General features: G+C 41.4%; 1 protein-coding gene across 2 annotated transcripts; it reads left to right on the top strand.

Moving 5' to 3' along the window:
* Window positions 1–204: 204 nt before the first annotated feature.
* On the top strand, window positions 205–11,028 carry LOC104486319 (uncharacterized). 2 transcript variants are annotated; one of them, XM_086754948.1, is made up of 7 exons: window positions 205–333; window positions 5,231–5,381; window positions 6,011–6,104; window positions 6,694–6,755; window positions 7,188–7,330; window positions 8,489–8,686; window positions 10,672–11,028. In XM_086754948.1, exons 1-7 carry the CDS (start codon window positions 308–310, stop codon window positions 10,781–10,783), a joined length of 786 nt encoding a protein of 261 aa, XP_086611074.1. In that variant the 5' UTR covers window positions 205–307; the 3' UTR covers window positions 10,784–11,028. The 2 variants fall into 2 exon arrangements, with proteins under 2 accessions (XP_086611074.1, XP_086611073.1); XM_086754947.1 differs by having other exon boundaries at window positions 6,694–6,812.
* Window positions 11,029–16,602: the final 5,574 nt, after the last annotated feature.

The raw sequence follows: 16,602 nt of genomic DNA, 5'->3' as shown, positions 1-16,602 counted from the left end.
ATCTTACTACAGGTATCACCACCCTATCTTTAGCCACCTCCTGGAAAGACGGTTCACTGACACCAGCTAGATCAGCACAGGAATTTGTTTGATGTGCTTAAGAGATTGGTAACGATAGCTCCTAACGTGACTGCGTTGCGAGGTGACAGTGTTTCCTTGGAGACGGTGAATCCGTACAGCCCCAGCCAGGATCCTTGCAGGTTACCTCTCTTCAGAGGATGTAGAACCGCCTCTCTATGCAGGGGCAAAGATGGGAAGATAAGCTCTGACTGTAGACAAATAGCCTTACGCAAGATGTGAGGATTTTATGCAAAAGCAAGACATGTCTGAAAGGTAGGAGGGTGAAAGAGGAGAAGTAACGGTAGTCGTTGCACAGCTGGCTTGACACGCTTTGACAACAAAGATAGTGTTACAGGATTGAGTGTCTTTTTAAAATGTACCGACCTGTATTGCTGATGGAGATGGTTGTGCAGTGAAAACAGGAGGAAAAATGGATTTTTCTTGGTATCATTGGCTGATTATTGAAGGACAAATGGTGTCTCCACAAAAATGTGTGATTTTTTGTAAAAATGTGTGAAAGGGTTGAGATGTGGAATTTGTATTGTTGCAAGTTAGATCCTTGAAGAGCTGCATGGAATGTTAGTTGACATACTAGGAATGTATAATTATGGTGATAAGACCTAATTATGTTAATTGTGTCATTTGTGGGGGGCAATTTTATGATGCATAAGGCAAGATAATGATGGTACAGCTAACAGCAAGGATGCATTGTAACCTTAACTTACAGGTGTGTTTGTCAGTAAATGATGCTCAAAAGAACTGCTCAAAATGTTGCTAATGTCTCATAAAACTCCTATAAAAAATAATTGAAAGGTAATAGAGCATAGAAACACTACGTCCAAGTCTTTTTAATTTAAGTCTTTCAATTTTAAGTTCAGAGAGTTCTCATAACAAATGTTTGCATACAAGCAGCAGCTGCTCCATAGCAGCGAATTGTGTGCGTTTGGAACAAAGCACAGCCTGAATTCTGAGTTTGCTGTCCTTTAAAAACCTATACTAATTGCGTTTGTAAATTAACCCTGCAATTCACTTCTGTTGATCAATTTTGGCATGTGCAATTGACTGAGACAACATAAATACCTAGGTGCTCGTATCGTACAAGCAAACAGCTATTTGTGCAAGTGGTTTGGACAGATCCATAACCAGCTCTCTCAGAGCCTATGTGATATAGGAACTAGATAGAGAGCCTAGATATAAGAACTCTTCTCTTTGGGAGGGTTTGTCACCCTTCTCTTAGTTTATTTGGTTTTTTGTTCTTTTTCTTAAAGATGATCCTAAATACATTAGTTTTGCTTCCTTTAGAATGGTCCATGTTTTTCACTTCCATAGTAGCAGGATGGAAAGAGCTTGGAGCACTTCACTGTTCAATGAGCAGACTTCAACTGAGGTCAACCGCGCAGGAGCACGAGGGCCTTTCCATCATGTGTGTGCTCTGGGTTGGTGGGATGTGAAGCTGTGGTGAGCACCAGAGGAATTCTGACAGAATATGTGTAAGAGGTAGTATAAATAACCCTAATTCTTGTTCCCAAATCTGTTATCAAGGGCATTTCAGATCTAGGGGGAAAGCAGCCACGGTCCAGGGAAAGCTAAGCCTGCCTGGGGCTGCTGATTCATGACAAGTACCTGGGGATAAGATTATTGGAAAGTAGACCAGACCCCAAAACTGCTCAAAACACTGGGACAAAAGCCTTCCAAATCCCAGTGCAAGAGTTTTCTTATAACCTTCTTTATCTTTACTCTTCTTCCCCTAAGCTTTCCGTTTGCCATTTTCCATGAGGTAAAGCTGAACCTGCACTGTAGAGTCTAAAATGTTTATCAAGGCTGCCAGTTATATCAAGAGAAAGAAGTCTTTTGATTGACAGTCTTTTCTTAACAGCCAAATATCTAAAATAATACACAGGAGGAATGTTTTTCACTCAGAATATCTTTCAGTGGTGTAGTTTCAGAAATAACTCAGCTATTGCTCTTTGAAATCTTTCATGGGCTTTTAATATATTCTACCTTTAAAGTCAGCTGGACTCAAATGTGCATGCAGTATTTTGTTGCCTGTGAAAATTTTGCCAAGATGTCAATAGGAGGGGAAGCAGATCCATTTCTCGGCCACACGGCTGACACTGACATCTTGATAAAGTGAGACTTCTATCAGTGAACCCTGTAGGAGTGCATGATCTTCCAAGATACAGCCTGATATCTCATAAATCATGCTTTGAAAAATGCAGTAGCTATTCTGTACTCATTCCTTCCAGTTTACAAAATCTTTCAGCCACTTAACTCCCCACTGAGACTTCCACTGAGAAAAATGCATAAAATACATGGGGTTACTCATGAGTACTTTCACTTACGCCCACAGCCCGTGCCACCTCTATTCAGCTTATGTGCAGCACTCTAGATTTCAAAGTGCTAGCAAAGAATTGCTTTGTAACATTTCTTTTGTTTGTTTAATTATTTAGATGAAATAGCTATTTTATACATTTCAATGATTCTACATGGAACAGAATGATTTCCTTGAGCTTTTTTGAAATTATCAGAAGTCTTTCCATTTCAAACATCCTTTAGGCACTTAAGATGGGATCCTCCTCATCAAACTTCAGATGCCTTGAAGTTCTGTCTATTGAGGAAAGCCTGTCATGTCCTCCTGCAGGCAGCGTGGGCAGTGGTTCACTCCAGCTGAAAATAATAAGGCATCAAGCCTGGGCTGAGTACGTGGGTACCTGGACATACCCACTTGTATCCACTGGCTGTAGAGGGAGCCAAGAAAATTTCTAAGCCTGGCTTTGCAGGCTGGCAACTACAGCTAGGTGGGAGAAATCACACTTTAACCGGATGGAGGCTTTAGATGTTTAATGTTGACTTGAGTATTCTGAAATTTTGTACGCAGATTTGATACCAGTGGCAAAGCTGTAGCCATGGTACGAACAACTAAACTGAGGGCCAGCCTCAGAAATTGGAAGCTGGTCACACACAAGATTTTTCCCCCTTACCATTTTAAGTTTCCTTCCCAATTCTCATTTACAGGATTCTTAAAATATTCAAGTATCTCTGCTTAAAAGACATCATAGATACAGCCCCCACTCCAAGAAGAGACAGAATGGAGGAATGCTATTGCCACAGAGGGTTTCCATTAGTGAAATTAATTCCTCTCTCAAAAGAATTTAGGTCTATGATTTATGATAACCACCAATTTCTCACTGCAGGCAAAGTGAGAGGAAATGACTCAGCCTGGGCAGACATCATGAATCTAATTTTTTTCCTCCTAATGCTTGACATAATCTAGTGCGCTGCTCCCAGAGGTGTCATTGGAGATTCATATCCAGCCGAAGGGCCTCGCAATCAAGGCAGAAAATTGTGTTACTTTCATGTATTGTGTGATCTGTAATTGTTAGGAATTGCATCCTGCCTCATTCATTGCCATTTCTTTTGCATCAATTTTGCAGCAAAAGAGTAAGGAAAACAAAGCGAGGGAGAGAAAAGCGGTGTTGCGCTCGCTCCTTCAGGAAAATCTTCTGTGACACAATGTGAGGGTCCAGCTGGTGCTTGTTAAACTCAAGCAGTTTTGAGATGAAAAATGCTTCCTTCTGTCACTCTTTCCAACAGAAATCTCACTACCCACCTGATTGGAGAAGTCTTATCTATCGCATATTGATTCTGGAACTTTATGTTTTATTTTCTATCGCTCACAGAGAATTTTGTGAGTGGGCTTCTGCCAAAAGATCAGAATAGATATCGCGTTAAATGGGTGAGCTTAAATGTTTTATCCCACATAGGGACTAGGAGTCTATATTCACATCTCGGCAAAGGATTAGTATTTAGCTGAGAGGGAGGTAGGTTTGAAAAGTCTTGCAGTTATAAATAGCCATTTGAATGCGTCCTAACAAATCACTTCCAAAACTGAGAAGAATAACAGATTTTTTTTTCTTAAATATGAAATAATGTCTACATATTTCTCTGGTACAACCTCATTTAACATACAAGGAAGGAGAAGCAAAACAAATACCAAGACAGGGCTAAGCAATGCCTAAGTAAATAGCTGTTATTTTCAGATATGCTGAGCTTGCTCAGCTGCCCTATAAGTTATTTACAGTTTATTGTGGCTGGTTTGATCCCGTAAAAAAAAAAATCATCATCATGAAGGGAGGAGTAGTTCTGTGTGTCAGCACTGTTCTGTGCAGTCTGTATGCACTTTCAGGCAAAACCTAGGAAAGATGGAATATTGGGTTTTGATGATGTTTTAAAAAGGCAAAACAATCTTAGTAAGGTCAACAGAATATTCATGATTATTTGCCAGTAATCTGTAATTGTAAGTTCCAACTGATGTTCTATTTAGCTTGTCTGTTACACTCAATACAAAACTGTTGTTACCATCCTCACTAGACCGCTTTAAAGCTGCATTTTTATTCACCGTTCCTGCTCCTGACTGTAATTGTTTTAATGATGCTTACTGACAGCTGATACTTCCTGGCAAGCTCTCACCAAGCTTGTACAGTAAACGTCAAATTACTGTGCTGTATGCACACAGCAAGTTAAATTTTATTTTTTTTTTTAGTATTCCATGCTAAATTTCTAAATTGCAGCTGCCAGTCTGCAAATTATTCAATCCCTCTGAAGCACAATTGGAGAAATTGCATCATTTGCGGTATATAAAATGTGCTTTTGAAAGTGTTCTTAGGCAATGAACTAGCAAAGCACACAAGCACATGTCTTCAAGACTCTATTGAACAAAGTTCAACTCTTTCCTGGAGCCTTGATATTGCACCAAAACATAATCAAGGGATTAAAATAAATATGCAATTGATGTATTTGTCGTACAACCTGGATCCATAAAAGCAGGGCTATACAGGATACAAGGGAACACATCATGCTGTTGAACAAGTTCCGTTCTTAATTTTCATCAAGACTGGGTTTTTCTAACGAACTGCCAGTAAGTTCCTCTTTCTAATATCTGGGCATACTGTGAAAGCCTCCTATGTCTACGTAAATAGTACCTAGGTGGGAGGTCCCATTAAGGGACTGGAAGGGGATGTAGGACTGCCCTACCTATGGTTTGACCTCAAGATCCTGTGGCTCTTTGGTGGTAAGTCCTACCCCTTGGTACTCTGCATCTTCTGATATCATAAAATAGTCTGCATTTCTCTGAACAGGATTGATTACTGGTTTAACACCTTCTCTCTAGTTCCTCAGGTCTGACTACAAGCAATCAAAAACTCTGTAAAACCTATTCAGCCTGCTGCTCCATCCTCAGTGATACACACGCTGTTCCACCGGTTTTATCACAAAACAGAGGATTCATCAGGCAGAACTGTGATTCTGGGCTATCTTCCCCAGTAAGTGTTTGCCTTACCAGTTTGATTACAAATTTATGGAAGAGAGACACTGACAAAGAGTACCTAAGGCTGCTGTCTCCTTTTATCTTCCAAAGCTAGATCAGATTATAAATAATATTATATGGTGTGATGTCAGCAGCGGCGAGGGGTTTGACCCAGTGGCCCAGGAAGCCTTTGAGCACTATGCACGGAACTGGGTGCAATGGGCAAGTATATAATAAATCCTGAAGAGGCTGTGTACATTTGCTATAAAATATAACCAGGAGTGCTGTGAAAGGTAACAATACAGATATTCTGTCAGAATATCTCTCTCTGATATTTGAGCCAATTTGTAGAAGTAAACCAGAAGGTTTTGTCTATTTAGATTTAGTGCCTCTGTTGCATTCAGGATATATTCTATGTAAGTTTATCCAGAAATGTGTTTATGTTATATGCATACACAAATGCATGCCGTTATATCTTCACTTCTACACATCATTGTGCTATTCACCAGATGGTATTAAGCAGAAGACATTGTAAACATATATGAATAGTCTACTCTAATAAGGCCAGAAATATGAGAAAATACAATGCCAGAAACTGAAAACCCTTAACTGCTTCTTTCATATCTTAATTTTGCTTTTTTAAAGCTTCCTTCTGATTCCTTCAAGTATCTCGGCTGGTGCGACATAGAGGACCATGATGTTCGAGGAAATCAGCTTCATTGTCCCCGAGTGAGAGAAGGTAAAGATCAAAAACACATGTTCACACTTAAGGCTTAACTCTAATTATGCAAACAGCACCTCCTTAAATGTTAGGAGGTTAAATCTATCTGGTTGTTAATCCCAGTTGCAGTTGTTGTCAGTGGACTGGAAGTTACAAATGTATCCCTTTCTCAGGACAGTTAAAGGATAAGTACATAACCATTATATAAACTCACAGCATGTGAAAGAATATAGAGAAACAGTATTTTAGAACTCAGATGTTTATGCTCAACCGCTAAAAAAAAAGTTTTATTCGGAGCTGTAGAAGGAATGTCATTTACTAACCATGTACCAAATCATAGAATCACAGAGCGATTTGGGTTGGGAGGGACCTTTAAAGGTCATCCAGTCCAACCCCCCTGCAAGGGGCAGCACGACCTTAGATTGCTTGCTGATTTATGGGCCTAGAAATGGTAGAAAAGTCTTCACATTAATTTACTTCTTAGAAGCCTGGAAATTTCTTCCTTTCAAATATCTTCCTAGCTGTATATACAATCTTTAAGCAAGTAACTAAGTGCCAGTTCCATATCGCATCCACTATTGTAAATCTTTTTTTTTTTTCTGAGCAGGGCCTTCAGAAGAAGAGCTATTTTTCAGAGGAGAAGAACATACTTTGAAAAAAAGAAAACAAGTAACTGACACAGAAAAGTGGCAAAGGAAACTGCAGGAGAACTGGGAAAACTGTGCTGTAAAACTTTCTCATTAACCTTTTGTATTTTAGCAGTAAATAAGCCAAACAATACCGTGCTGGCTGCTCATTGCAGTAGGGAGTTTTAAAGCTCAGGTTGGCACACACTGGCATCCCCACTCAAAGAGGAAGGAGGGGCTGGACAGTAAGGTTTAGATGCTTAAGAGATTATTTCTTTCTTCTTTTCTTTCAATGAATTATGCAGTTACGATTGTAAGGTGAATTTGGCAATTGGCATCACCAATTGTTATAAGAGCAGCGTAATAGAATAGATTCACCTTTTAACTATTTCTGACATTGAAAAGATTTAATGATACAGTTATTAGAAAGCAAGAAAAAAATAGTAAGTAATTTCTCTGTTTTTTCCCTTCCTAGGAGTTGAACCTTTCCTTTCAGGACCTGGGTGATCGTTATCAGGTGGAAAACTTCAAAAGGATTCTCCAAACATTAATTCGGGTGGAAAAACTTTGGTTGGTGGACAATTCCTTGACAGACCTAAGTGCCATAAGGTTGCCAAGGTAGACCAAATGTCCTGTTTCGATTTTTATGCAATATCATACGTTCTGGTTTTGTTAGTGAGGGGGGGCTACGGTGGTAGCTTCTGTAGGAAACTGCTAGAAGTTGCTCCCCTTTGTTCAGTGGACTCAGCCGGGCCTAGGGCAGACCTGCTGCTGGCCAAGGCCAAGCCAATTGGTAGCAGAATGTTCCCTGATAACGCCTCTGTGATAAAGTATTTAAGAAGGGGAAAACAGAAATAAAAGAGAAGTGAAGATGTGAAGAAGCTGAAGCGGGGGCAGAGAGGGGGAGGTATGAGCCTTGTGGGCCTTGCAGGCCTCACCCTCTGGCCTCCCGCCGGGCAGCCAACTGGGCCCGACTTGGCCCGGCCCGGCTGCAAGAAGTGGAGAGGAGATGAGATGTGAATGAGATCCTGAGAGGCGTCTGCCAGCCTGTTGTGAAGAATTTTTCTTGTGAGAGAGAGACTGCGTAGTCTGGCCGCAACTGAGGGTAAACTACGACATCATAGAAATCAAAATTACTATATACTTAAGTAATAGCTGGGACAGGGTCTTGAGAACTGACAAAATATGGTATTTTGGGGGTATTATATTGTGAGTCCATCAGTATGTTGCTAGTATGTTCTGAGTTCATGTCATTCCCAAGTTGTAAATACTCAGGAGATCAGATGATGTCCCCTTTATTCCTAGTGAATAATTAATGAGTCTCTTCAAGTTCAGTGATATTTGTGCTAAAAGAGAAAGTTGTTGAACACTGGAGGAATCTATATGAAGAGACAGTGGACCATAACCCAAGCAGAGAGGCCAAGTATGACCATGATGGCTATATTTTTACAATCCATCTATTGCTACTATGTTGTTGTGTCTAGGTGTATGGAAAGTTGTAATATTGAGAATGGGAATAATGATGCGTCCTTTGTACGAAGAAAGTTGAGAGTATAAAGTGTAGGGATCTGATCTTGCAGTCCCTGGGTAGGCAAAACTAGCACAAATAGGAAACTAGCATGAAAGCACGTCTCAAGGGATCAAATTCTTCTGCCTCTCATTGGAAGCCCTAAGTTGCCACAACTTTCCCTACATGAAGAGCCATCCCTGTGTTGGCTCACAGGTTTATACTTTTATGGATGTGGTCAATGATATCATGCACTTTGTGCTTTACAGATGCAGAGAACTAAATGTCAATAAAAACCACTTTACATCCTTCAAACAGCTGCCAAAGATACCTCAGATTCAGCACTTATCACTCGCTGAAAATAACATTATGACACTGAGTGGAATATCAGACTTCCGACACACTCCACTGGAATCCCTTGTACTCAAGAGGAATCCCTGTGAGTTTCAAGAAAGATACAGACAACTGTAAGTCTTACCATCTCATTGCCAACAAAAGTTGATCAACACAAGAAATATTTGTGAGAGAGTTCAAAAGGAATAGGATCTCAAATACAACAAGTTCTCCCCAGCAACCTTTTTCTTTTCCCGTAGTCTTAACTACCACAAATGCTCCAGGAACACGGGCTGGTGAGCCAGTATCTGGTAACAGCCCCAAAATATTCAGAAACTGCCTAGGAGGCTTTAAAATCACATGACTGGCAGTTCTTGAACTGAGCTAAGTCCATGGATCCAGTTTACAGACAGTGAATAGGGCAGATAAATTTTATTCCCTTTTATTAATAGAAGCTACCTATTACTCAAACTCCCTTCAGTCTTGTTGCATCCCTCGTGTATTCTGGAAGGAGTCTGAACTGCATTACGTGTCTGAGATGGAATCAGGAGCATATGTTGAAAGATGGAAGCTGAAGCAAGAGAAAACTAAGTTACCTTCCCTTGATTTTTCTGGATTCTCTCCTCTCTCTGTGGCAGCGCTGTGGAAGTCGCGCTGCCTTGAACACCCCGCTCGGTGTACGTATGTGTTTCAGGCAGTGCAGTGGAGTGTGACTTCACAGAGCAGTCTCGGATACTGGAAAGGAAAATTTAGATCTGTGACAAAGTAGAGAATTCAGGGGAAGATGATTTACTCTAAGTTTCATGCATACACTCACACCCCTATTCTGTTCTTCCCCAGCTGCTTTGATTCCAAAACCCTGTTGCCAGGAAAAAAAAAATTACACACAGGTCAGAAAGGGGAGCGAAACCTGTTCCTTCTGAATTCCAGAAATCTGCATGGTTGCGTGTTTTTCCCCACTACCATCACAGAGTCGTGTCAGCCATCTACTGAAGGCATTGTTGATATTTTTGAGATAAAACTTACAGCATGTGTCTACGAAGTCATCTCTTCCTGGGAAGGGAGAAAAAAAAGGAGAAGTTTAAAAGCAAATGTTTAATGAAAACCTTTCTGAGTTTGCAGTCTGCTTTTTCCTTCAGTCTAGCAGGCATCCCTTTGACGGTGTGATGGTGATGCTTGTACTTTCTAAAGGTAGATAGGCAGATATCAAAGTGAAAGTTAAAAAGCAAATTTGAAATGCTGGATTTCACATTTAATTTGCATATCAAAAGGTTCAGGAGAACAAAAGCTGAAAAGCGCTTTTTAGCAATGACTAATTATGTTTCTGCTCCCAATCCTACCAGTTCTTAAGGCAATTAAATTGGTATTACTCTGGTATTACTTTCACTGCCGGTGCTGAAAGATAGAATGAATAATGCTCGAGCATAGATAAAGCCCTGAATTACACGCTGAGAAGTCTGTGCTCACCTGAAAAAGTGCAGGAGCAAATACCACGGCGTGTGGGTTAACACCCTGTGCCGTACTTATGGAGGGGTTACAGCTCCAGCAAACTCTTCTGAATTGGAAAACAGCAGTTGTCATGACCGAGGGTAGAGATACTGATGTGCTGTTCGGAAGGGACAATATATTGGGAGGCAGAGCCATTTGTTCTGCCCACATCATGCCCACACAAACAGGCACTTCATTTCTTTGGGAGAAACAGAAGTGCAAAGAGGTTTGCAGAGAGCCCGGCTTCTCTGTTGCAGAGGATAAAAGTTGAGTTGCACTCCTTGCAGTCTGAATCTTTGCTCTTCAACAGCCTAGGAAATTCAGTCTAGCCTAACACCGAGTCCTCTCATCTGCATTAGACCACTGGTTTGGTTCTGTTCTATTAAAAATGTAGCTACTTGCAGTGCTTTACTGAATCTGAGGATATAAAATTCATGCAACAGAGTGAAACCTGAAAATTCTTAATTAGGTCTTTATCAGATAAATTCTGCAAGAAATGACAAATCAAGATTTCCAACAATACAAATATATTTTGGATATGTTTGAATCCACTATTTGTTTTTTATCAGTGTCTCAACATTTCCCAGGATTATTTCTCTCAATTTCTGTTTTTCTTTTGTCTCTCTTTAAGTGTATTCTCCAGTTTGCCAAATCTGAAAACGCTGGATGGTATCCCAAAACTGCCAGAGGACTGTTCGCCCCCAGATATCAGGTTTTTTTTCAAAATGTGTACTATACTCTAGCACCGTACTTTTGTAGGATCACAGCTGTGCAAGAATTATCTCACATAGAAGTTCCAATAAATCCTGCGTATGGAAGTTACTATTTTTTTTCTGATCAAAGACATATTGGAGGAGAATTATAATTTTTTTTAATGCATTTGTGATACCACAGACTTCAAGTGAGAATGGATAAATGACATGTAAATAAGACATAATGTATATACCGAGTGTCATGAGTTTGGTGTATTAAAAAAAATATTGGGTGACTTTCTTGTCTAGGAACTCTATGTAGACAACAGCTCACCATTATTGACTCCCACTGCATTTACCTAAAACATCTCCAAGTTCAGACCACATGTTCATTGTGGGAAATGGTACAGGGATTAGCATCCAGGCTGCAAAGAAAAAGGGAAAAAAGCCCTCAATAAAAGAACAGGCTATGCAGTTTCCTTCTTTATGTCCCACCAATGTCCCGGTGCTCTTTAATGGGCTTCGTAGATGGGAAAGGCAGAGCCACTCCGATCATTTTGGCCCTTAGAAACAAACCAAAAAAAAAAAAAAGCAAGAAGCCCTTCCTTGCGTGTTTGGTATGGCTAGAGAGCACTGAGGAGGTAAATCATGAAAAAGGAAAGAAGTCTTTTGACTCATTGCTGTTATTGTTTAGGAATGTCTTGTTCCTTAATAGAGGTTCCTCAAACCAAAGCCACAATGTGGGAAAAGAGCTGTGGAAGCTGAAAAGGGATTTGTAAAGGCTGCCCAGGATATCTGAATGCAATGAACTTTGAGAGGTATCTGTCCTTGTCTTTGATTCATTTGCTGTTCAGTTTTAGCATTTTTTTCCAGGCAGCTCATGCTGGCATACAAATAGCTGTTGTTCTAATGGTTCAGAAAAAGAATGACAGAGTCTTGGAAAATGAAGACAATTAACAGAATTGCCTAATTCCAGAGACAGTCAATAAATTCTCTGCCATGTCTTGGCTGCAGGCGCGGTTTGGTTCAGTTACATGGGGAGGAGTAATGACTGCTCAGCCTTGTAGAGCTCTGCGGTGCAATGACTTACCAGCAGAAAGGACACAGCGGCTCTGTATAATGGTTGTATCGGAACAGGGGAAGAGAAATGACCAGCTTGAAAAGTTTCCAGGCTCTCCCTTAAGACCCTCCTTACCTCTCCTACAGCCTAGCAGTCAAAACAGTCGATCAAAATATTGCATGAACTAGATCACAAGATTTTGAATGCATAACAGTATCTAACTGAAGGTATTTTCTACAGCTGTGAAAGGGAAAAGACCACTGCAAAGAGGTGTCAGGTTGAGGGCTCACACTCAGGAAATATTCCTGCAATTCGTAGAAGCAGGCCAATTCCTTCCCAGTGTTTACATGCTCACAGGGTTTGATAACCAGGTCCAGTCAGTGTGGTCCACCCCAGCAATGGGAACAGACCACGCTGTGACAAACCCCTCCATAACCATACTGCAGAATCATCACGATACACGGCAACGAGCTTTTACGGATTCAGAGAAGAGATGATGTGGTTCACACAGCAACAACAAAGCAACCAGAGCTTTGAAACAGGAAAAGCAGAACATTGTGTGCTGTACAACATCACAAATTTGTCCAGAAGAATGGCAGCCTTTCATGCGAGAAGGATAAGAACTGAAAACACGAAAGCTTTCTGAGGACTGAGGTTAGTATTCTACCTCAGATCTAGAAACTCATCCAGATATAGTATAACACAAGTAATCAACATTGTTGCGTTTGGGAACGGAAAGGGTAAAAACAAAGGATGAAATATTTTCTTCTCAACTGAGGATGTGTGTGAGAAAACACCATCTCCTCAGAAGCAGGGCAGGGAGCAAAAGCAGAGGGGAAATAGCCTGAAGGACCACCCTTACCCACCCAGCCAGAGACTGACAGGCAGCTGCGAGCAGCTGGATGCTGACTGCCGTGAGGCTCTGTGTCTAGGGACGGGAAAGAGAAACAGTCTTTTCCCAAGGTAACAGACATTAGGGACCATTCAAATCAGCAATGTTCAAATCACAAGGAAAAGCACTTGAGGACTAGGCTCTCTTCCCAGAATTTGGCATTAGGAGCTGAGACTGATCTGGGAAATTGCCCCATTCCTGCGGGCAGACATTTCAGTGACAAGCTCCTAGTGAAGCTACCACCCACTTCTCGCACACGTGATTAGGAGCTGGTCTGGTGTCTCCTGGGAACACGCTCAGAGGCTTTGCTCTTTCGACCTGCATCCTGAGACAGTCACAAGAAAGAGGCACAGACAGTGATTTATTCTTTCCAAACAGGAAGCTGGTTCTACTCTCATAATTTTTCCTTTCATTATTTTAATGGTCTGGCTTTGGAAATCCAGAGAAGTACACGGTAATATCCGGGGACCCTGGCTGATTTTATTTAAAGTGCATCCAGGAGCAAGAACATACTGGTAATGTTTGAGTCACTTTGCTCCAATGAGCTTTAAATGAGATGTTTGCTATTAGCAATGTCACATGGGAAACTGGGAAAAAAGAGCAATTAGGTTCCAGCTGGTTGACTGGACAACAGCCATCAGACAGAGGAAGCACATTGGCTCCGTTTCAACATTACCGGTCAAGTAGAAACCCCAGCAGCGGGAACCTTTTGAAACTGGCTTCAGGTTCATGCCAAACCAGGGATAAATTAACATACATTTTGGGTTCTAAATTAGATTATTACTATCTAACTTTCTTTTCCTGCCAGACTTACACTCAGCTTCACTCAAGAAAAAACGAGCCTGCGGCAAGTTACTCTTGAGTTTTACTCACTTGCTTTTCCACAGTTATGTTATGGAGTGGTCTAATCTAAACCATTTCGTTGAAAATTTAGCAGAGCGTTCTCAAAGTCTTGCCTAACGTCATGGGACAGGTTCAGGGCTGACAGAGCTCAAAACTGAGTACCCACATCTCATTTTAACTCTCCATTCATTTGTCATTGCATCTAAACCTCTCAATACAAAATAAAAAGTGAGCAATAACAAATCAAAAGACAGATCCCTTAAAGGAACAGAGAGAAAACATTACTTTTCCTTTAATCCATTTTCATCCCAGGAATTCCAGAGCAGGTTTTAAAACATCTGAAAGTATTACAGTACATGGATCATGGAAGCAACGAAAGCTGTAATAGAAAATAAATTGTCTGCTACTAATGAGTGTTTCAAAGAAGACCCTTTGCTCATATACACATTAGCCTTGTGGAACATGAAGCACAAATGTAATGTTCATATTGGTCCAAATTATTTAAATTACGCAGGAAATAAAGAGTTTGAGCCAATATCCTTACGCAGAGCTGTGCATTGCAGCATTGGTATTGGATGTGAATGCAGTGAGGAGGAAAGCAGTGGCTTTCCTTGCAAAAAGAGACCTTGCAAAAAATGTCTTTTAGTTCCTGACACCGAGCTTCAGAGGCTGAGAGAGTGCATCCGAGGCGAACCGGAGCGGAGCAGTTAAGCCTGTCATTCGTCATCATGAATGTTAATGCAAGTGGCTCGAGCCCAAATGTGTACACCTATGTGGAGTAAAGAACCTGTTAATGGTTCCCTGGAGTTCAGCCTGGTAGCGCTGGAGCACAGAACGGCTACAAGGACATCACAAACGACTTCCTGAGGTCCTTGTCAGCTCTCAGGTCGCTGTCCCTGGAAGAAATTTGTCTGGCATGCGCTTTGAAATACGCTGTGGGAGAGGCTCTGTGTGACGTGGTAGGTCATGGTCATCACAAACCACACAACAGCCAGCGCGGAGGGCTGTGCTCTGACACTTGGCTGGCATCTCGCTCCACAGCGGGCTCGGCTTTGGCTGCTGCTGGAGACAGCGTAGCTCTTCCTCCACGGACCAGCTTGCATCTTCCTGTGGCTGGGAAGGGGATTGTTTTCTTCGCTCGGTCTGCCCTGGCGTCTGTTCGCGGTATTCATGCATTAGTGACGCCAGGGCAGCGGTGCCTTCAGTGCTCGCTTGTTCCCTCACCGAACACAAGCGACTACCAAAGCCCTTCCCGCATTTAATCCAGCAGCAAAACTTCCAGTGACTTCAAAGCTGCAGCAGCACAGCTTTGCTCTTCTGTGTGGAAGGAAGGAAGGAAAGAAATGGCTCACAATTCCCAGATCAGGTTACCAAGAAGGGCGCTATGAGGCTGTTAACCTTTGAGAGGCAGAACACTCTCCGCTTTCCCTGGAGAACCTTTTTCTGAAGATCAGAGTATATTCCTTTGTTTTATCATTTCCTTCCTGACCAATTAAAATCAAATACCTATGGTCTGCGTGAGGCAGCTTTCAATCACTGCCATTTAAGCTTTGCTGTTCAATAACCAACCTTCAGCATTTTTTATTATTTCAGCACTAAAAGAAAAAAAAATATTTTAGTGAATACGCGGACTGATGTTTTGATCTCTTTGGCTACATGTATGAGGCATGCAGAGGCGCACTGGCAGGAAGCGTGGGGGGAAATAAGCTATTAAGGTGTCCCAGAGCATTCATTTTTCATTTGTAATCTATCATCCAAGATACATTTGCTTTGGAATTGCCAGGTACCACGCTACGTTCTGTAATCGAAAGCACTGAAGATAAGGAGAGAGGGCCATTGACAACACATGCTTTGGATAAAAGCAGCTATAAAAATAAAGGTAATGACCACAACAAGGACGAGACAAGCACGGACAGTAACAGATTGGGAATGACCAGAAAGTTCATGAATAGTCACACTACAGGAAATGGTGTGGTCAGCTTTGGGTTGTGAAATCTAAGCCAATTTTTTTTTTCGTTTTCATACTGTTCATTTTATTTTTACTATGTGTTAACACAATACATTTCCCATTCCTACTCTACATACAGTCTGTTTTCTTTCTAATAGATTGCTATTTATGCTTTATGACACGAGCTCTAAGCCAGTTTAAGGATGCTCCTGTTAAGAGCCATGGATGATGAAGTCAGATGTTTGTTTCACGCAATTTTAATTTTCTGTGCAAAATCTTCAAAGTCCCATTTTTCTCAGCTCAAGGAAAATCAAACAGGAGACTGCATCTGTGCTCGGGTCTCCAGCACTTCAGCCAGTACTTACTTAGCTCTCACCGTGTCTCAGCATCATGCATCTGTGAGCTTTACTCTCCTCGGTGTTATCTTGCTTCTTTTTCTGTGTTAGCTCAGTCACACTCTTGTGGCTGCAAAGACCTTCAACTCATTGGGCGAAGGTTTCCCGTGAGCCTGAAACTCTGGCCCAGGATGCCTCTGATCCCTTGGGCTGCTGAAAACCTTCCGTTGCCTCCCAGTCCTAGCTGTTCTCTCCTTGCTCGTCTCTCTGGTCCTGCCCTGCGGTTTCTCCCGGCTCCACCTCCAGGTCCACCACAGCGTTTGGTGTGTTTGGCATTGTGTAAGCAAAGCAAAGCTGTTGGCGGAGCAAGATGTTCTGTGGATTTAAATAAATCAGTCAAATGATGTCCATTTTGTATAAACTATCCCTATTTAATCTTTAAAAGGCAGATTTCTTTGTGAGGACAGATATCCAAATCAGAGTACCGGTTATAGAGGAATGTGTTCAGCTTGGAGGGCATTTGAAACCAGCAGTGCCTAAAGACTGATGATGAGGAGCTTAGACCTGCTGCACTTCACTCAGCTTAATGTTTTACCACTGGAAGTATTGGCAGTTTGGTTTCCTCTGCTGTTTCCTTTTTTTTAAAAAAAAAAATTGTTGTCTTCCTTTAAACACTACAACAGATACAACCATAAAATCCCCGCTTAAGCTCAAAAGAGTAGATATATGCCTGTAGAGAAAATGTAACATAATGTTGGTTCTGACTAAAGAAGAGCTCAGAGTGCTTATCAT

The sequence above is a fragment of the Chlamydotis macqueenii genome, chromosome 9, assembly GCF_036417535.1.
Source record: "Chlamydotis macqueenii isolate bChlMac1 chromosome 9, bChlMac1.mat, whole genome shotgun sequence".
Taxonomy (NCBI): domain Eukaryota; kingdom Metazoa; phylum Chordata; class Aves; order Otidiformes; family Otididae; genus Chlamydotis; species Chlamydotis macqueenii.
This window is presented reverse-complemented; position numbering and strand designations above follow the sequence as displayed.

Excerpts from the sequence above, each read along its gene's own strand:
- LOC104486319 (XM_086754947.1), top strand. The coding sequence starts at position 308 with ATGCAAAAGCAAGACATGTCTGAAAG. Across the intron at positions 334-5,230 it reads AAGCAAGACATGTCTGAAAG|TTCCTCAGGTCTGACTACAA; the intron begins GTAGGAGGGTGA and ends CCTTCTCTCTAG. Across the intron at positions 7,331-8,488 it reads AGTGCCATAAGGTTGCCAAG|ATGCAGAGAACTAAATGTCA; the intron begins GTAGACCAAATG and ends TGTGCTTTACAG.